This window comes from Erinaceus europaeus, chromosome 15 (genome assembly GCF_950295315.1).
Source record: "Erinaceus europaeus chromosome 15, mEriEur2.1, whole genome shotgun sequence".
Lineage (NCBI taxonomy): Eukaryota > Metazoa > Chordata > Mammalia > Eulipotyphla > Erinaceidae > Erinaceus > Erinaceus europaeus.
The window spans coordinates 37330313-37352054 of NC_080176.1; the positions used below are offsets into that span (position 1 = coordinate 37330313).

General features: G+C 41.3%; 1 protein-coding gene across 1 annotated transcript in view; it reads left to right on the forward strand.

The window, feature by feature from the left end:
• LAMA3 (laminin subunit alpha 3) overlaps positions 1-21742 on the forward strand; it is a 266943-nt gene that overhangs the window by 121173 nt on the left and 124028 nt on the right. Inside the window, exons 9-12 of the mRNA XM_060174081.1 lie at positions 542-632; positions 2647-2778; positions 4046-4108; positions 10478-10612. Of these exons, the coding sequence (XP_060030064.1) occupies positions 542-632; positions 2647-2778; positions 4046-4108; positions 10478-10612 (421 nt within the window). The remainder of the gene's footprint in view (positions 1-541; positions 633-2646; positions 2779-4045; positions 4109-10477; positions 10613-21742) is intronic.

Consider the following 21742-nt stretch of genomic DNA (forward strand, 5'->3'; position numbering starts at 1 on the left):
TATTCAATATATCTCCATCATTTCTTACAACTGTGTGGTATTCCATTGTGTGCATATATACCACACCTTTCTTAATCACTTATCTGTTGTTTGGCATCTGGGTTGTTTCCAGGGCTTTTATAGATACACCTGACTTTTCATCCCCAGGGTTTAAACCTAAACCTAAGGGCAATTTATTATCTGTTCACTGGTTTTTCTGAATGAAGTTATGAAGGTTGGCTCTTTAGAGTTAGGTGTTTCATTAAGCAAATCCTGTAACATCAGGTACATCATTGGGAAAATTTGGGGCTCAGGGGGGAAATGAGGGCTATTTTGGTTCATGAAACTCACGCTCTAGCCTTCTCCTAGTGGAAAAGACAGTCCAGAGCCACACTGAAGTTACTGCCCTGTGACCAGTCTTTGAGACTCATGGTCAAGGTCAACGCTAACTCAGTGCAACCAAGATTATACTTGTATATGATATAATCATTTCTGGATGAACAGAAAAAAATTCTTCTATGTGTTCTCTCTAAGTTTCTTTCATCTTTTTTTTTTTTTCTAGCATAACACAGCTGGTGTAAACTGTGAAAAATGTGCTAAGGGCTATTACCGCCCACATGGTGTTCCAGTTGAGGCCCCCCATGGCTGCACCCGTAAGTCTTATCCCAACTTGGTAGGTCTTAGACTGTGGATATTGCTTCAGTGAGGTCATGAGCTAAACCCTGACTGCTTAATAGTTCCATTCATTCATTCATTCTCTCTCTGTCTCTTTGTCTCTCTCTCTTCTCACCTCCCCCATCTTATTAGTTCTACTTCTTCCTAGCTGTGTGACCTCAATCAATCTCTACATCTCATAATATTTCTTTTATATAGATGAAAATGATAGGAACTGGGACATAGTTCACCCAGTAGAATATGCACTTCACCACGCATGAGGACTCAGAATTTGAGCCCCTGCCACCAAATGGGTGTGTACAGGGGAATTTCATAAGCAGTAGGGTAGTGCTGTGATGTTTCTCCTCTTTCTATCTGATATTAAACAGGGAAACCAGTGGAATTGCCAGTATTAAGCCCCACCTTGATTACATAAATAAGTAAATAAATAAATAAATAAATAAATGGGGTTCTGTAATTGCTTCTTCTCTGGACATTGGCATTGGCAGGTTGATCCATACCCCCAGCCTGTTTTTGTCTTTCCCTAGTAGGACAGGACTCTGGAGAGGTGAGGTTCTGGGGTACATTGGTAAGGTTGTCTGCCCAGGGAAATCAGGATAGAATCATAGTAGCATCTGCAATTTGGTGTCTGAAAGGCGGCAAGATATAAAGCAAGACAAAACAATAAAATTCCTCAATAAACAGGAACCAAAAAGTAGGAATAGAGCATATGAGAATAGGAATCTTAGACTTCCTAGTTTCTCTCCAACCTATTTTAGGTACATTCCTAAGGGGCCATGACTTTAGTATTTTTTGTTTGAGCTTGATAGCTAACATGCAGATGGAATAAAAACATTGTCTGGGAAAATGTAGTCAGAGTTGAGATAGAACTAGGAAGCTGGATTAGGGTAGAGGGACCCATAATCTTGGGAGAACTACTGTAGTCTCCAATGGAGGGAATGGGGACACAGACCTCTAGTGGTGGGAATGGTGTGGAATTATACCCCTGTTGTCTCATAATTTTATAAATCAATACTAAATAACTAATAAATAAAATAAATAAATTGAAATGAAAATAAATTCCCTAAGATAAAATGAAATGCCATCAAAAGCATTTAGGAAAATATGTTTAGGATTGATCCTGCTATGTTTTAGACTTTAAACTGTTAATTTTTGTGCTTTCTATTGTTTTGACATGCTACTATTATTACAGTTTTAGAGTCTATCAGAATTAGTATTAGATGATATAGTCAGTTTTCACAAGGATTTAGTAATAATTATATTTTTATTTTAAATATTTATTTATTTCATATGATAAAAAAATTCACAGGAGGGGGGAGAGAGAGCAGGAGGGGCGAGAGAGAGAGGAAGAGAGAGAGAGAGAGAGAACACTTGTAGAGCAGTGCTCCGGTACATGCAGCACCATGGATTGAACCAGGGACCTCAGACATCTAAACCCTGCATTGTAGTAGTGGAACTATTTCCACTGCCAAAATAATAGTTGTTGTTTTTTAATGGCTAAGATTTTCTTATTAATTGGTGCTTGCAAGGCATTGCTTAAATAGTTCTACAAATGCCTTAATTTCCACAGTAAATGTAAAGATATATATATTAAACCAGAGCACTGCTCAGCTCTAGCTTATGATGGTATGTGTTGGGAGTTGAACCTGGGACTTTGGAGCCTCAGACATGAGAGTCTTTTTGTGTAACCATTATGCTATTTACCCTCAACCTAAAGTATTTTATTTTTATTTGCATTTTTAGTTTTGGGAAAGTCAAAGGATCTGAGTAAATATTTTGGCTTAGGAGACAAAACCACTAGCTGGTAGTGCCATACCACATCTATCATCTTGAAAAATTCACACACACACACACACACACACACACACACACACCACCACCACCACCACCACCACCACCACCACCAGTAGCACATACCCTAGCCCTGCCTCATATCTGGAGAGCTGAGGTGTGACAGACTAATCCTTTGAAAACTGGAATGACTTTTCTCAGCTTGTAGCTGTAACCCTGAGCATGCGGATGACTGTGAACAGGGGTCAGGTCGCTGTCACTGCAAACTGAATTTCCAAGGAGACCATTGTGAGAAGTGTGCTGTTGGCTACCATCACTTCCCATTATGCTCAAGTAAGTGTTCACTACAGAGGGAGAAGGACCACTTCTTGCTGTAGAACTTCACTGTCTCCATTACACCCGAGGTCATGGTAGACAGTGGGGTGGACAGAAATCTCCAGAGCCAGAGGCTTGTATTTATGTGAAAGCATTTCCAGAAGAAGGAATGTAAAGTTTGTATCAGTGCTAGGTTGTGCCATAGACATTATCATCTCAGTGAATCCAAAAGGTCAGCCAATGGAAATTACAGTTTAGCCTGCAATCCATGTGTGGTTTTTCTTCTTAAACCTGGAAGAAATGTCAGGACTTCCAGATGCTCATTTGCATCTTCCTGTGCGCAGTGTTTCTGGTTACCAGGGGGATGGTTCCTCTTCCCCTTCTGCCCAGTGCTCAGAGTGGTGATCTAAGTGATTATCTCAGCAGCCCGGAGAGGGGAAAATCATGGATCTGTCAGAACCATCACAGAACAGACAATAGGAGATCCCCAGGAATCAGCTATCCAAGTCATGACAGGTGTCTGATTATCCTGTGGTGAGGTGAAATCTACACTGTTTACATACTTTCTCAAGAAGAGCTCCTACCCCATGGCTGCATGAGTTCTTTCCACCCTCATCCTCCACAATCACATAGTCACAGCAGCTAAACTCTTGAGTGGAGAAGGTCTGGGGTCAGGACCAGTCAGGGGTGACTGTGTACTCTGGATCACATCTGTCATTCTCAGGATAATGATCCATCTAGCAGCCACTTTCACTGTTGAGTGTGCTAGCTTAAAGGTATTTGTATAATTACCCAGTACTTAAGGAGGCCACATTTCAGCCCGAACATTCTAACACCAAATCAAGGCTTAACCAATTTAGCATGTTTAATTAGCGGGTAGTTGCTGAGCAGAATATGTTTGCATTTTTAGTGGAAAAGAAAAGAAAACCTGAAGTAATATTATGGCATAAACAAAGTCTTCATGGGGGAAACAACTTGAAAGCAATGCTTTCACTTTTACATAATAAAACACCAGAAGATGTGAAGAAAAAGAAATCGGGCTCATCCCTGCTTGGACTGAGACTTGGCTTTTTTAAGCACTAAATTTGTGTTTATTAGAGCACAGATCAGAGATTTCCCAACCAGTCTGGTTTCCACTCATAGAGCATTTTAAATATAACACTATGGCCTTCCTCTTAGTTAGCCTTTACATGCTATTTGTCACTAGATTGTAGAGGTGTTCTTAGCTGGTGCAAACTAATGTTTTATTTACTGCATCCTTAATCCTTCTAAACTGTTTTTCTAGGAATTCCCATTTTCCCTACCTATACTCCAAGTGCAGAAGATCCAGTAGCTGGAGATATAAAAGGCAAGTATCCCGTCTTTTGGTTGAACTTCAGTGAAAATTTACACTGAATCCTTTACATGCTTCCTGTGTGCACTGTGCTCCTTACTGTCCTCCTTACTGAAGCATCCAGGGACCTTACAGGTGCTGCCTATTTGAACTTTGCATCATTCTTTCCTCCAACCTGTCTTCTGCAATGGCACTACCTGACTAAGGGGACTAGACAGAGCTTAGATTATACCTTACTAACTTGCTCACAGAACTCCAGTGGAAGTTGGTCACCCACTACTGTCTTATTTGGATTCTTCAGAAAGAGACATTTAGAAATGAATCAAGTCACAGGAGTTTATTTTTGAGGTCATCCCAGAAAGGACTGGTAAGGGAGTGAATCTGGAATGAATAGATCCACTATGACGGTATCCTGGTGAACAGGGGTCCACTTCAGCTCTAGGAGCTTCACTTCTCTAAGCAGCCACAGAAAACAACACACCGTCATAATACTCAGCACTATCCCAACCCAAGAACTTCTATTACCTGCTAATAGTGAAGGGCTGCTTCTGGGGAATTAACTCCTGCAAGTTCAAGTGTGGCCTGTGAGAAGGCTTGAGAAACTACTGAAGTCAGAAAAGTGCCCTGGGCATAGGGAGCTGGGGTGCTCACTACTCCACCTTTGGAGTGGAGAGGTGAATGAGGAGAGATGTGGGTGCTATCCCACTGACACTCTCGTTCAGCAAGTATTTTATGATCTGTCATTCTGACTGCTGGAGACTCAGCAGTGGGCAGAATGGAAAGGAAAGCCCCAGCTTCCCTGGAACTTATGTTCTGGTGAAAGGACACATCCAACAGGATATGCAATAGGTATACATTGTATATGTATATAAACATATATACATGTATGTACCCACAATGCAATGCATAGATGACCAAGCAAGTAGAATCTCTACTATGTGAGATCATGATATACAGGGTTGTGTCCTGCATAAAGATATTGGGATCCACACACTATCAGAAAGGCACACATGAGGACATACTGTCTGCACACAGCTCAGTACTGTGCCCTGTTTGAATCATGCTTGGGTCACCACGGAGTTTGCTTCTCCTCCGGCCCCCACCCCCGCCCCATGTGCCCAGAAGAGCTTGTTAACCAGGTAGCTAGCTATCTTGCTGGGCTAATGTGAAGTGTGTGTGTGTGTGTGATATATGGAGAGAGAGAGAGAAAGAGAGAGAGAGAGTCCTATTCCCACTTGCAATGTATCTGTGGTCTGGGTGGATAGGACAGAGAAGAAATACTTGTGACTATACTAGAAGATGCTTTCTGGAGTGCCCTCCTTGGTAAAGGAACTCAGGTTCTGCAACAGCTCAGTTCAGAGTGTGGGCTGGAGATAGCCTTGCCATGACCACTGTGGGGAAAGTGAGGTTGAGAGAGTGAGAGAAATTGGAGTGTGAGGTTTGAATAGGGTAGTCAGGGAGCACCTCACTCAAGATAATTAAGAAAGAGAATGAAGGGGGCAGGGTGAACCATATAGGAGTCTGGGGAGGAGCATTCAGGCTCCGGAGAGAGAAAAGTCCTTGGGTCAGGAGCTCCAGTAAAAAGGAGAGCAAGGTGAGAAAGGGAGTGAATGACTAACCCCTTCTGTACCTACTGTGGTATCCTGCCCATACCAGGCTTCAGCAAGTGTTTCCTGAAATGCTTGTTAATTGACTAGGATGGAAGTAAGTTTTTCAGCCTTGATTACAACACACATGTCTGGTTTTCTTCCACAGGAATGTTTTAGATCTTTCACTTAAGGTCTGTTTACAGTAAGTCTTTGTTATTCAATTCTCTTTGCTCCCCTGGCAGACTGGTAGTGACTTCAGAAATAGACATTTAATTGAACTTGAAGGGAAGTTCAGTCTGTTACAGAATATTAGGGAAATCTTAAAACAGCTTTGAGGGAAAGATGATTCAATCAGTGTAATTAGTTGTATTTGGAAATGCGCAGAAATCCACATCAATTTGGTCTTTTATTAACGTATTTTTAAATACTCAGTGTGCATTCTACCTCCTGGCAGTGAACATTAGAAGCATAAACATCCGTGTTGCCAGAAGATACACAGCACTGGATAATGCCATGTGCCCTCCCACCCCTGAGAACTTTAATTCAATTTAATTTATTGCAAGCTATTTTTAATTTTGTAGCTAATAGTAGCTCACAAGATTATAAGATTACAGGGTAAAATTTTACATTACACTTACCACCGAAGTTCTGTGCCCTCACCCTCCCAACAATAACCAGGATATAGTCTGAGAACTTTAATCTTTGTTTTGTTTTTGTTTTCACCAGAGCATCGCTCAGCTCTGGCTTATGGGGGTGCAGGAGATTGAACCTGGGACCTTTTGGTACCTCAGGCATGAAAGTCTTTTGCATAACCATTATTCTATCTTCCCAGAAAGAACGTAAACTTTTTAATTACTATTTTTTATATTTTTACAATTAATTACATATATATATGCATATATATGGGGAAGGAAGAGATAGAGGGTGAGGGAGAGAGAGAGAGAGAGAGAGAGAACAGAACACTGCTCAGCTCCGGCTTGTAGTGGTGGCAGAAATTGAACCTGGGACTTCAAAGCCTCAGACATGAAAGGCTTTTTGCATAACCATTGTGCTATATCCCTGCCCTAGAACTTTAATCTTTAAAATTTGTGTGAGTACTTTCTTGTCCTCTGCTAAAATGGTTCTTAATCAGAAATCTATTTTAGAATCCCTTGATTTTACAATCTGTGTATCGCTGCAGATTTGGGTCTAACTTTTCAGGAGCAAAGCACAGGCTTGTATTTTGAACAAGTTTTCCAGATGATTTGGATGTCTTTCTCATTTTAAGACCCAGTTTTCTCTATTGGTAATCATTTCTGTCTAGTGTTTGCCCAACTTTATGTAAAGAATCAGCTAATTGAGTCTTTATAGCTTTGTAGGTGAAGCTGCAAGCATTCAGCTTTGCTGTTGTAGCATGGAGCAGTTATAGAAATGATATGTCAATAAATCCTTATTATCCCAAGCAGGGGCATATTTGGGCCTCAGGGCATAGTTTATACATCCTGGGACTTTATCAACATCTCTGAATTTGGGACATGTAAACAAGATTGAGGACCACTGGCTAGAAAAACCATGTTTCAATTCAGACACTGAAGAGTTGAAGCAGAATGACTGGACAGCTTTAAAAATTACAATGTTTTCATTTTTTAAAATTATATTTAATAGCCCTGAATTTTATTAGGAGTTTTTAGGTCCAAGTGATCATTTATAGCCACTTCAGATTTATTTGGATATTTATTTAATACCACCAGAGTTATTGCTGGGGCTCAATGCTTGCATTATGAATCTATCATTCCTGGTGGCCATGTTCCTTTCTTTGTATTTTTATTTGACAGCTCAGAGAAAAATTAAGAGGGGAGCAGGAGATTGAGGGAGAGAGAAAGAGAGACATCTGCAGGCCTGCTTCACTGCTTATGTAGGTGGGGACAAGAGGCTCAAACCTAGGTCCTTGAGTGTGGTGGTGGATTCATCTTTAGGAAGACAGTATATAATACACACATCTTTGAGGACTTCTTTTGGAAATAGGAGCATAATGAAAAACATGCATTGTAAAGGGATACCAGGCATATTTGTGCTTTTATTCCTCCAAGTTCAAGCAAAGCACAGTGACATGCAAAATCAACAACTGCAGAAAGGTGCTATCTAGGCAGTTGATAAAATCTCAGCATGGTTATATAAAAGTCTAAAGATCTATTTTCCTACAGGGATTCCTGACATATAGCTAATTTATTTTAAATATTCATTCATTCATTGATTCATTTGTTTATATAAGAGAGATGAGAGAACTGCTCAGCTCTGTAAATGTGAAGCCAGAGATCAAACCTAGCATCTCCAGGGCCTCAGGCATGCATGTTCTGTTCTGCGCTCTAATTCACCTTCCAGGCCCTGAATGGTGAATGATAAAAACAGACTTGAAAATGCAGAGATACTGAATGCTTTTTGTTTGGTGGTGGTTGTTAGTCAGGTCCCTTTGGACCTCAATGGCAATATAAAGATCAACTTTATTTTATTTTTTATGTTAATTAATTAATTAATTAATTAAAGTTTTTGCTTCCTGGGTTATTTCTGGGGCTTGTTGGCTGCACTATGAATCCACTGCTCCTGGAGGCTGTTTTTCCCTTTTTTTTGCCCTTGTTGTTTATCATTGTTGTTGTTATTGTTATTGTTGTTCTTATTGTCATTGTTGTTGGATAGGACAGAGAGAAATGGAGAGAGGAGGGACAGACAGAGAGGGGGAGAGAAAGATAGACACCTACAGACCTTCTTCATTGCCTGTGATGGGACTTCCCTGCAGGTGGGGAGCTGGGGGCTCAAACCAGGACCCTTCCGCCCATCCTTGCACTTTGCGCCATGTGCACTTAACCCGCTGCATTACTGCCCAGCCCCCTAAAGTTCAACTTTCTTATTGAACTCCAGTGCTTGGTTTAATGTTGATATGACTATATTCTTTTCTTGTGGTGTTCTCAGCCTATAGATTGTGGCATTGGGACCTTATGCAACTTTACAGTTCATGTTCGTGTAGTTTCCTAGACTTCTTTTGTGATGAATGTGACCTTTGACATATCCAATTCCCTTTCATCAAATGAGATGATTGTTCCAATAAAGTTTGAATAAATTATAGATAATGCAAAACTGTAGAGTTACTCTGAGTAGCTGTGTCTTCTTGTTTTCCTTCCTTCTTTCCTTCCTTCCTTCCTTCCTTCCTTCCTTCCTTTAAAAGTTATTTATTTTGGATAGAGATATTGAGAGAGAAAGGGGAGACAGATAGAGGGAAGGACAGACACATGTAGCCTTACTTTACGACTTCTGAAGCTTCCTCCATGGAAGTGGGAATGGGGACTTGTACCTAGGTCCTTGCACACAGTAACATACACACTGTACCACATGTGCCACCCTCCCACCCTTCCACCACCCCATCCTCCCTCCATCCCTCCATCCCTATCTCTTTCTCATTCTTTCTTTTTAAAGTCCATTTAAAAATATTTATTTATTATTCCCTTTTGTTGTCCCTGTTGTTTTATTGTTGTAGTTATTGTTGTTACTGATGTCATCATTGTTGGATAGGACAGAGAGAAATGGAGAGAGGAGGGGAAGACAGAGAGGGGGAGAGAAAGATAGATACCTGCAGACCCACTTCACTGGTTGTGAAGCTACTTCCTGGCAGGTGGGGAGTCGGGGGCTTGAACTGGGATCCTTACGCTAGTCCTTGCACTTTGCACCATGTGCACTTAACCCACTGCCTGACTCCCTAAGTCCAATTTTTAAAATTTATTTAATAATGATCAACAAGACAATAGGATCAGAGGGGTACAATTCCACACAATTCCTACCACCAGAGTTCCATATCCCATTCCCTCATTGGAAGCTTTCCTGTTGTTTATCGCTCTGGGAGCATGGACCCTGGATCATTATAGGGTGCAGAAGGGGGGAGGTCTGGCTTCTGTAATTGCTTTTGACTTCTCTAGAATGTTTATTACCCTTTAAGATGTAGTCTTTGTACATATATTCAGTGTAATGCTACTCTGCAATTAAAAAAGATGATACTTTGTCCTTTGAGAAGTAGACATAACTATGCTGAAGTGAATCAATGCAGGAGATGAAAGACAACTACCAAATGGTTTCACTTATATGTAGAATACGGAGAACTGAAACATGTGGATTTGAAGAAAAAAAAAGAATCAAAGTGGAAATTTCCTCTAAGACTTTGTGAGAACTATGATGGTTATTAGTGAGGTGTGGGGCAGGGGGTAGGGAGTAGGGAGAAAACACGGAGCTTTGGTGGTGGGTGTGGTGTGAAACTATTCTCTTTAATTTTATAACTTTGTGAATCAGTATTAAATCACTAATAAACTTTAATCTTAAAAATACAGCCTTTGGGGTTAAGAAGCTTTAATTCATAATCTATATTGCTATAATAGAAACATGGCTAGGGAGTCGGGCGGTAGCACAGTGGGTTAAGTGCACGTGATGCAAAGTGCAAGGACCAGCTTAAGGATCCCAGTTCGAGCCCCCAGCTCCCCACCTGCAGGGGAATCGCTTCACAGGTGGTGAAGCAGGTCTGCAGGTCTCTGTCTTTCTCTCCCCCTCTCTGTCTTCCCCTCCTCTCTCCATTTCTCTCTGTCATATCCAACAATGACGACATCAGTAACAATAATAACTACAACAATAAAACAACAAGGGAATAAATAAATAAATAAAAACTTTTAATAAAAAAACAAATAAATAAAAAAGAAACATGGGTGAAGAAAGAAGCATCCAAAAAAAAAAAAAAGGAGAGTGGAGACCCCTTCTCAAAATCTCTTCTCCTCCTTCTCAGGGTGTGACTGTAACCTAAGCGGAGTTCTCCCCCAAATTTGTGATGACCAAGGAAGGTGCCTGTGCCGTCCTGGGGTTGAGGGCCCTCACTGTGACACCTGCCACTCAGATTTCTACTCCTTCCCTATCTGCCAAGGTAAGTGAGCACCACAGCATAGGGCCCACAGCTCCCCAGGACCAACGTCCTCCTGATGAAATACAGAGGCTTCTTCCTTACAGGGCTGTGTGGCCTTCCATTTCTTAAGTGAACCCCTGGCTTCTATTTGTTGTGCTCTGTGCCACTGTCCCTTGACCAAGATTCTGTCACATTCTTTGCCTCTCAGATCTCATCTTTCCTCCTCTACAGTAGATGTAGGACTTGAGGCCTGAAATCTGATGCCTGGGTGCAGACTCAGGCTCTGGAGAGGAGGTGACATCTGAATAGGATAAAGCCAGCTATCAAGCAGATGAGAAGAGGAGACAGCACTCTGGGGAGAGTGACTGAAATAAACCATGAATGCTTCCCTCTCCATTTGGTTTGTCTCCGAGTACCCTATCCTAGGGAGAGTCCCTAAAGAGGACAGAGGGTAGAAGGAAGGTGACTGGCTTGACCCCTAGAGCATGATATGTATGGTGCATCTGTTGAGTGAATGGCCCAGTGAAGGTTTTCTCCTTTGCCTTTTCTACGGTGCCTGCTACTGACTTCCCCTGGACTGATGCAGGAGAGGAGAGTGGACAGAAGTCAAAGATTTCATCTTATTAATCAGAAGCATCCCAGCTATCATAAAGATATATAGGTGACACCTGCCATAGATGATGTAGAGCTAGCCTGCATTATCAAAGATTGCATCAGGAGTCTTCAGATGGGGTCTCCAAGGAGGCATCGTTGTTTTGTAAGACCAGAGGGCTACAAGGACTGCTGCCCTTCCTTCCGTCTCCACAGCGAGGTCCAAGACAGCAGACAGGACTGCTGCAGAAAAGCTCAACAGACCCCAGGAAGGAGCCTCCCCCTCTCCTCTTTCCACCTTTTAAAGTATCTGTTGAAAATTTATTTATTTGTTTATTTTCTTTATTTACTGGATATAAACAACCAGAAATCTAGAGATAAGGGGTGATACAGAGTGAGAGGGAGAGATACTTATAGCCCTGCATTATAACATTTGCACTCAACTAAGTGTGCCACCACCTGGCCCCTGTTGCAAATTATTGTACATTAGGAAGTTTAACTTGAAAGCCAATACCTAGTAAAAAAGAAATCTCTGTACCTAGAACTAGTTTCAAAATATAATTTTATTAGTGATTTAATATTGATTTGCAAAATTATGATATAACAGGGGTATAATTTCACATTGTTCCCACCACTAAAGTTCTGCATCACCATCCCCTCCACTGGAAATTACATATAGTCAACCATATGGTTTGACTATAATTTCTATAACTCTGTCTGTCTATCTATCTATCATCTATCTATCTATCTATCTATCTATCTATCTATCTATCTATCTATCTCTATGTCAATCTACCTACCTATCTATCTACCCATTTTTTCTATGATCCTGCCTTCTTTTCCTTTCTAAGTCACACCTACTACTTCTGAGTGTCCTTATGGAATTGGAGTTCAGAGCCCTCTGATCATCTTTCCTTAATTACCTCTCTGGGATTATAGACCAAAATTCTTTATGGGGTGTGGAATGTGGGAGGTCTGGCTTCTGTAACTGCTTCTCTGCTGGCAATAGGCATTGGCAGGTTGATCCATACTCCCAGCCTGTCTCTTTCTTTCCCTATTAGGGCAGGGCTCTGGAGAGGTGGGCTCTAGGACATATTGGTGGGGTCATTTGCCCAGGGAGTTCAGGATGAAATTGTAGTAGCATCCACTACTTGGTGGCTGTGGGTTAGTGAGTTTCTGAAGAAATCCTTGTTGTATTTTGTTGAGCATTTAGGTGAGTTTTTGTTGTTTTTCCTAGTTTCACAGGAGATTGGTCCTATGGTCCTACAGTTCTGTGGTCCTACATTCCTGCCTTCTTGCCTCCAAAGTATAATTTTAAATAAATGTATCCAGTCAGTATACAATTCTTTTTTTTTTTTTCAAAGAAGATCACTTGTATTTTTTATTACATTTATTTTGGGTAGAGACAAAGAGAAATGGAAAAGAAAGAAAAAGAGAGAAAGAGACATCTGTAGCATGTGTCATCACTTGTGAAGCTTCCCCAATTGGGGGGGGGTGTTGAAGGCTTGAACCAGGATCCTTGTGCATCACCATCTGGCACCAGTGTATAATTCTTTTTTTTTTTTTTTAAGACTTTTTAAAAAATATTTATTTATTTCCTTTTTCTTGCCCTTGTTTTTTAATTGTTGTTGTAAGTTACTATTGTTGTTGATGTTGCCATTGTTGGATAGGACAGAGAGAAATGGAGAGAAGAGGGGAAGACAGAGACTGGGAGAGAAAGACAGACACCTGCAGACCTGCTTCACTGCCTGTGAAGTGACTCTCCTGCAGGTGGGGAGCCGAGGGCTCAAACTGGGATCCTTACGCCAGTCCTTGCGCTTTGCACTATGTGCACTTAACCCGCTGCACTACCACCCAACTCCCCAGTGTATAATTCTTTATAGAAGCTTATATGTATTCTCTGTCAACACCTTTATCACATTCATAAGTATAGGATATCTACACTTTTTTGATTCTTTAAAATATCTACAGATATTATACACTTATAAAACTTTGAAAGGAAGGCTTTGATAAAGGTGGGCCCTAGTTAATGGCCTATTTAAAAGTACAGCAAAATAAATATAAATCTATAATGTTTTCTTTGTCCACAAAACATTGAAAAAGAACTAGTAAGAGGAACTAGGTATTCATATTGACACCAGGGTCCAAGTCTGAGTGAATTGATTTGGGGAGTAGGTAGGATTGTGAATAGTGTCTACACAGTGAAGTCAGCAGACACAGGAGGACATGGGATGGGGCAGCCACATAGTTGATTTCATTCTCTTATACCAAAACTTTAAACTGGGTTGATACGTGTAACTGTTTTTTTTCAGTCAATTTTTTATAACCCACATTATATCTTTTTTATTTCTTGCCATGTAGGCTTTTTAAAAAATCTTTTTATTTATTCAATAAAGACAACCAGAAACTGAGAGAGAAGGGGTGGTAGAAAGGGAGAGAGACAGAGACACCTGTGGTACTGCTTCACCACTTGTGTAACTTTCTCCCTGCAAGTGAGAACCGGGGGGCTTGAACCTGGGCCCTTGTGCATTGTAACTTGTGCACTCAAACTGGTGAGCCACCCCCAAACCCCCAATTATATCTTAAATCCAAGTTAGAAGGGCAAGGACTGGACTAGTTTTAGTTAATTTTTTTTTTTTTTACATAATTTGCTGATATTCACATTAAATTGCTTTAGCTGCCATCCTATTTACAAAAACAAAATGCTCCTGTGGTTGAAAATATCTCAAAGATCCTCATTTTCTGCCTCTGCTTTCCTTCTCTCCTTCCTCTTCCACTTTCTTCCGCCACAGTTCCCCATTCATTCTAAGAGAATAAATCACAAATATTACAACTTGGTCATTCCTCTGGACAAGACTGTTGGGTTGTGTCTTTGTATTTACAGATTTTTAAAGAATAATGTGCCATTTTGAGAGTGTTCTTTTCATGCTCTTCATGGGTAGTATAAACTCAGGTGGAAAATGGTAAAGTATATTCAAAATAAAACCCAAGGGTGGTGGGCCTTCCAGACTCACAGAGCATAGAGCTCAGTACCCTCTCTCTAAAAAACTGAATCTTCTGATTGGTAAATTAAAAAAAATTATAACCTCTGGCAAGTATCCTAGCCAGAGACAGCAAAGGAAAACAATCTGTCTACAAGTGTCTCTCAGTAATAATGAGAGATTGTGATGATTGAGCTACATTACCTACTGTCCCCTCCCCCAGCTTTGTATTAAGGAAGTTCTGTCTTGGGTATGTCTGGGCAAGAAGATGGGGGTTTACTCTCTCTAGACTCCTGGTTCCTCTGCAGTTCCTCTCCAGCAGGGCAGGCTCCTGCATTTCTTAATGCCTGCAGCTCAGTGTTGTGAAAGCATTATTCCAGTCCAGCTCATTAGAAAGTCCAGGTTTCTCCTCTTCACCTGGCCCCTGCTTGAATTGATAGACATTCTGAATCAGACTCTGATCACCCCCACTCGTTCATGAAGTAGAGATTCCAAGCTAGGACAGGCAAACTGAGAAGACCAGGGGCTCCACTCTCACCCCCACCCAGTGCTTAGTTATAGAGTAAGGGCATCCTCTGGGAAAAGAGGGTTCCCATCTTTGTCTCCAAAGTGGCCTGTGGTTCTATAAAGCATGGGGAGCTGTTTCTAGGAGTGGATTAGTCTAGGGGTAGTCCCTCCAGGGTCAGCAGGGTCCTATGACAGCAAGCCATCAGAATGCATAAAATTATTAAAAATAAAAGACATGGCTAAAGCAATCTCTGGATGGTGGGAGGATGAGGAAATTGTGGGCAGAGGCAAGAATTACAAGTGTTGTTTTCGCCGGGCTAGGTTGTTTTCGCCGGGCTGGCTTCACGGGCAGGTAACAGACGACCAGGGACTCATGGTTGAGCTGTAGGCAGTATCTCTTTATTCATGCAGGACGCAGCACAATCTAAGACGAGCTAAGCTAAACTCAAGTACCCTAAAACTCACAATGCTGTCTTTATATATACTTGCCAAGTAGGGTGGAAACAGGATGTGACATAGAGAGGGTGGAGAGAAAAGTGACTGGTGAAAATCAGAGTGTGACAAGGAGGGGGCAGAGCAGGTGAGAATCCTATCACTGAACCACCAATGCCCTGGAGTGCTTTATGTAAATGTAAAAGTGATTTATGTAAATAGACCAAAGCTTTGAATGGGATTAAATCTATCCCTATATAGGCATATGGTTAAGCAGAAGCCAGGGGGAGCTGGCATACAATCCAACATACAAGTAATAGGAATTGAGAAGCATCTCTCACCCAAGGTCAAGGGGATTACAGGAGGCAAGAGCTGTTCAGGCAACCACCTAGAACCCCCTGATGACAGCATCCTTGGAAGACAGCTTCAGATGGTTCAAAATGGTCCTTTCCCTTGACCTTTTTTTTCTTCTTAATTTCTTTATTGGGAGATTATTGGTTTACAGTCAACAGTAAAACACAGTAGTTTGTACATGCATAACATTTCCACATAACAATACAACCCCTACTAGGTCCTCCTCTACCATCATGTTTCAGAACCTGAACCTTCCCCCTACCCCAGAGTCTTTTACTTTGGTGCAATACATCAACTCCAGTCCAGGTTCTGCTTAGAGTTTTCCCTTCTGATCTTGTTTTACAGCTTCTGTCTATGAGTTAGATCATCCCATATTCATCCTTTTTTTAAAAAAAATTTTCCCTTTATAGTTTGTTACATGCATGATGTTTCTCAGTTTTCCACATAACAATACAACCTCCTTTTCCAGGACCTGTACTCTCCCCCCACCAGAATCTTTTATTTTGATGCAGTGTACCAGCTCCAGTCCAAGTTCTGCTTAATGTTTTTTCTCTTCTGATCTTGTGTTGGTATGCTTCTAATCCTGCTTCTAAAATCCCCTTCTGTCTCATTTGGTTTAATCCCCCCTGCTTAACACTGTATTCTATTTACATAACCAGTGTTAACTAAGCACCGGCATGCCTGCATGGCATTGGTTTGATCTCACTTAAAGCTGTGGTCTATTTACATAAACCACTGTTAACTAAGCACCACCCTCCCTCCAGGGCATTGGTGGTTCAGTGGTAGAATTCTCGCTTACTCCGCCCCCTCTCCTTGTCACACCCTGATTTCCACCAATCTCTTTTTGCTCCACCCTCTCTACGTCACATCCTGTTTACACCCTACTTGGCAAGTATATATAAGGACAGAATTGTGAGTTTTTAGTTTAGTTTAGGTTAGCTTGGCTTAGATTGTGTTGGGTTCTGCATGAAAAAAGAGATACTGCATACAGCTCAGCCATGAGTCCCTGGTCGTTTGTCTCCCACCTGTGAAGGTAGTCCAGCAATCTTGTTTTTTCAACTTCTGCCTGTGAGTAAGATCATCTCATATTCATCCTTCTATTTCTGACTTATCTCACTTAACATGATTTCTTCAAGCTCCATCCAATATGGGCTGAAACAGTGAAATCACCATTTCTAATAACTGAGTAGTATTCCATTGTGTATATAGACCACAACTTGCTCAGCCACTCATCTGTTGTTGAACACCTGGGTTGCTTCCAGGCTTTGGCTATTACAAATTGTACTGCTATGAACATGGGTATACACAGATCTTTTTAGATGAGTATGTTTGGCTCCTTAAGATATATTCCCAAGAGAGGAATTGCAGGGTCATATGGTAGGTCTGTTTCTAGCCTTCTGAGAGTTCTCCAGACTGCTCTCCACAGAGATTGGACCAACTGACATTCCCACCAGCAGTGCAGGAGGACTCCTTTGATCCGACAAACTCTCCAGCATTTGTTGCTTTATTTTTCTGCTGCCCCCCCCCCAATGTCAATACGAGGCCTCCCCACTGCTGCTGCTCCAGCCTCTGAGGGGCAGTAGCAATGGATACTCACTGTTGCATTTGGTGAGCCTTAGGCAAGTCCTCTCCTTTCCCTCAGCAGTCTTTTTTTTTTGGTAAAACAGACGGGAGGTGGCGCCTCAATCTGCTAACTGCTGGATTGTTACCAGCAGGTGGGAGTAGATATGGGCTTTAGCCCCAGGAGTCTCTCCTTAGGCTTCTCTCTGTCCATGAGCCACATGTTTGCACTTACCCATGATTTGGAGGGTTCCCAAATTACTAGTTCTGTCTTGTTGAGGTTCTAGGTGGTCTCCTTTGATATTCCTAGTTTATGGGGAGAGGACAGAAATGCAACTGCTGCTACTCTGTAGCCCCACCTCTAGAAGTCTCTATTCATCCTTTTGTTTCTGACTCATCTCACTTAACATATCTTCCAGCTCCATCCAAGATGGAGTAAAGAAGGTGAATTCAAATGGTTATGTAAAGAAGAGTCTCTTTACATGACCATTATGCTATCTACCCCTGTTCACATTTCTCAGTTTTCCATATAACAATTCAACTTCCCTGTAGGTTCTCCTCTGTTATCGTGTTCCAGGACCTGAACCCTCCTTGCTACCCCAGAGTCCTTTACTTTCATGCAATATACCAGACCCAGTCCAAGTTCTGTTTTGTGTTTATTGCTCATTTTATTTTTTTGGAATTGGACTTGTTTCATTGAAGATGCCTTTAAAATTTAGATGAAAAAGCGTTCTGCCAATATTTCCTTCTAAGTATTTGATAGTTTATTGTCTAATATCCTAGGGATGTTGAAATCCCCTACTGTTACTATGTTGCTGTTAATATATTGCTATAGCCCTTTCAGTAGATGTTTGATACATTTAGATGCCCTCTCCTTGGGTACATAGATGTTAATCATCATTAAGGCCTCTTCACTGATAATCCTCTGAGCATTAAGTAATGTCCATACCTATCTTTTTAAATTTTATTCGTTTTAAGGTCTGTCAAGTCAGATTGAGAATAGTTGTTCCTAACCCTTTTTGTGGTCCATTGGTGTGTATGGTAGTTTTCCATCCTTTCACTTTGAGTCTGTTTGTCCTGTTGAGTTAGGTGGGATTCCTGCAGAAAACATATGGTTGGTGTGTTTTCTGATCAATCTTCCTGCTCTGTGCCTTTTAACATGTGAATTCAGGCCATTAACATTCATTGATAGTATAGATTAAAGATATTTTAATGCCATTATTCTAAAATTTTAGAGTGTTCTGATATATGGCATATTTATGATGCTGTGATTGTTTATAAGAGACTTCAGAGCTTCTTGCTGGGCAGGCTTGGTGATAGTTGATTTTTTCAACTGTTGCTTGTCTGAGAAGGTTTTTATGCCTCCATCTAGTTTGAATGACAGTCTAACAGGATACAGTAGTCTTGGTTGAAAGCCTTTCTCAATGAGCACTTGATAGATATCTTGCTATTCTCTTCTGGCCTGTAGTGTTTGTGTGGAGAAATCTGCTGCTAATCTTAAGGGTTTTCCTCTGTAGGTGACTCTTTGTTTTTCTCTTGCAGCCTTCAGGATCCTTTCTTTATCCTTGTTCCTGTTCATTCTAAATATGATATGTTTTGGTGTCTTAAATCTGGATTAATTCTGTTTGGGACCCTTTGAACTTCTTGAACCTTTATGTCTTTTATATTGTGTAGATTAGAGAAATTCTCAGCTATTGTACCCTGTAGAATGCTTTCTTCCCCTCCTTCCTCTGGTAAGTCAATAATGCATATATTACTTCTTTTGAAGTAATTTTATATGATGTGTTATGAGGTCCTGCTGTCAATACTATTCAATCTACTAATTACACTTGCCTGGTTTGACTTCTGTCTAAGTACTTAAAGAGTTCACAGTTGTGGAAATTGACAGTTGTTCCAATGTTGTCTCAATCCTTGAGGTGAGACACAGTGGCTGTTAGACCCTCTTTTGTTCTTTATCTTCCCTGTAGGGTATGGAAAACTGCAGGTTTTTTAACTATAAGTAGATGTTTTAGCTTAATTACTCTCTACTAAACTAGAGATAAAACAGGGTGGGGGAGAGATAGTACAGTGGTTATGCAAAGAGACTCCTATGCCCCAAGGGTCCAAAGCCCCAGGCTCAATTTACCTTCTCTGATAGCAGCCTGAGGCAAATTGGACATCTGTCCTTGGCCCTGTGAGTTTCTAAACAAATCCTGTTTGTACTCCATGGGTTCTGAGGCAATTATTCAACATGTCTCTGAATTCCTTAGGAGAACAATGTGGAAAGGCTGCCATTATATAGCCCCACTTCCAGACCACTGGGAGTGTACCTCTTCTCCTGAGTTGCCCAATCAGTTCTATGCCTCTGATGTCAGCACAGGGCCTCCTCACTGCTGCTCCAACCCCCAGGGACAGTAGCAGTGGAGACCCATAGTTGCATTTGGTGAGCCTCTCCTCCCATCAGCAATTTATTTGTTGATAAAACTCAGACTGGAAGTGGTGTCTCAACTGGAAAACTACTGGACTATTACCAATCAATCCTGAGTAGGTACAGGCTTTAGCCCCAGGAGTCTCTCCTTAGGCCCCTCTCTGTCCACCGGCCACATGTGTTTGCACTCACCTGTGACTTGGTGGGCTCCCAAAGTATCCTAGTCTTGTCTTTTTGTCTCCCTTGACCTTTGCTTTCAACTACTCCTTCACTCCAAGGCAAAGATGTTTAAACCAGGGATAGATGTGCAGTTGAAGCCAGCAGGGTGTCCACTGTCCACCTCCGTCACCACCTCTTCCTTCTCTTCTCACTGGGAGCTTTCAGCATCAAGCAGGTCTCATCTGGAGGAAAGGGAAATTCAAATTTGAACTGAGTTTTGTTTTACTACTTGTCCCTTTACCTGAGTGAACTGAAATGTGAGAAAAACTCACTGGAGTGCTTACGTAGTTGTAGGGAGGTATCAACACAGAGTAAACCTGAAAAGAGCTTTGGATTTAGTTTACAGCAGAAGTCTTGCAAGTTGTGTAACAGTCAGCTGTGTCTACATGCAGCTTATGTTGACACAGCTTTACTAGAGGGCTCCTGTGGTTCTGATTTGTTTCTAGGAACTGTTATCATTTTGAATGCTCTGACTACCTACATGTAAATTTCTATATAGCCCACCCAATTCTGACCATCTTTCTTATGTAAAAATTAGTTTATAAACATATGCCGTAAAAGGGTATGTACCATATTACTGGAATTTGGTTGTCTGGCTCATATATTTTGAGCAAAAGTGAGATCCAAGTACAAAGATTCCTCATTACATGCCAGCAAAATAGTTCATTTGTATCATATGCTGCTTTGCTCTGGATGCATATAATCCAGGTTTTACCAGCTCCCACTGCACTGAAGGAGGTTTGGGTGCTGTGGTCTCTTTCACTTTCTTTCTGTCTCTATGTAATAAGAAAGGTTTCTCATGGCTGGGTGGCAGTGCACTTGATTGAGTGCAGATATTTTAGTGCACATGGACCTGGGTTCAAGCCCCCGAGCCCCACTTGCAGGGGGAAAGTTTCACAAGCAGTGAAGCATTGCTGCAGGTGTCTCTCTCCCTACCTACCTTCCCCATACCCTCTCAATTTCTCAATTTATTTATCCAATAAATTAAAAAAATACAAAGACAACCAAAATATTTTTAAAAGATTTCTTATTTTATTGCCTAGGTAAGCTCAAATAAAAAATTCTTTTAAAATAAAAATATTTCAGATCCAGGCAGTGGTTCACCTGGGTAAGTGCTTACATCACAGTGTGCAAAGACCTGGGTTCAAGACCCTGGTCCCCACCTGCAGGGGGAAAGCTTCACAGGTGGTGAAGCAGGGCTGCAGGTGTCTTTCTCCCTCTCGGCCTCTCCCCCCTCTCAATTTCTCTATCTCCATGAAATAATAATTAAATTAAAGAATTTTAAAAGTACATTTTGGTGATACAAGTGTTAAGACTCTAGTTTCATGTAACAGAAAACTGGACTTAAAGTGACTTAAGGCAAATAATTTATTGGTTTTAATTGAGACAGTTGGTTCAGAAACAGATTTATTCAGGGCCTTAAAAGGTGCTGCCTTTTTTCTCTCCATCTTTCAACTTTGCTATCTTTTATATTAAATTTTTTCTAGGCTCTGGGTGATATTAAGATATTTTTAGGCATTCATTGCTGGGGATTGAATCCTCCCATTCATCTGTTTCAATTGCAACCTCTCAGGTGACTGTATTTGGAGAAAGGAAGCACTTAAAGATAAATGGGGCCAAAGGGGAGGGCAATGATCTGATAGGGTTGAAAGAGGCACCAGAAAGCACAGCCTCTTTTTCTGCCATGTGACGTCACCATAAGAAGGCAGCCATTTACAAATCAGAGTTCTCTCTAGGGAGCCAAATGTACTTGGCATCTTTGGCTTGGACTTCACAACCTCGTGAACTGTACAAAAATTGATGACTATTGTCTTTTTTTGTTTGTTTTTTTAATATGGTGGCTCAAGCAGACCAATCCTTCCACGTTCAAATATAGGGGAAACAGTGTACATTCCTCAAAGGCAGGGCCTGGTTCTGAGTCACATGTCCAGTCCCCTTGGCTGTGGAATTTGGTGCTTCATTGGCTAAGTAAGTCTGAGTCTCCCCACATACATGGGCATGGGAGTGAAGCTATTGAATAGCATGAATAGATCAAATGGAAAAATGGCTCCCTATGGCAGAATCAGGGTGCAACAGTCAAATTGGGATGGCAAAATTGTG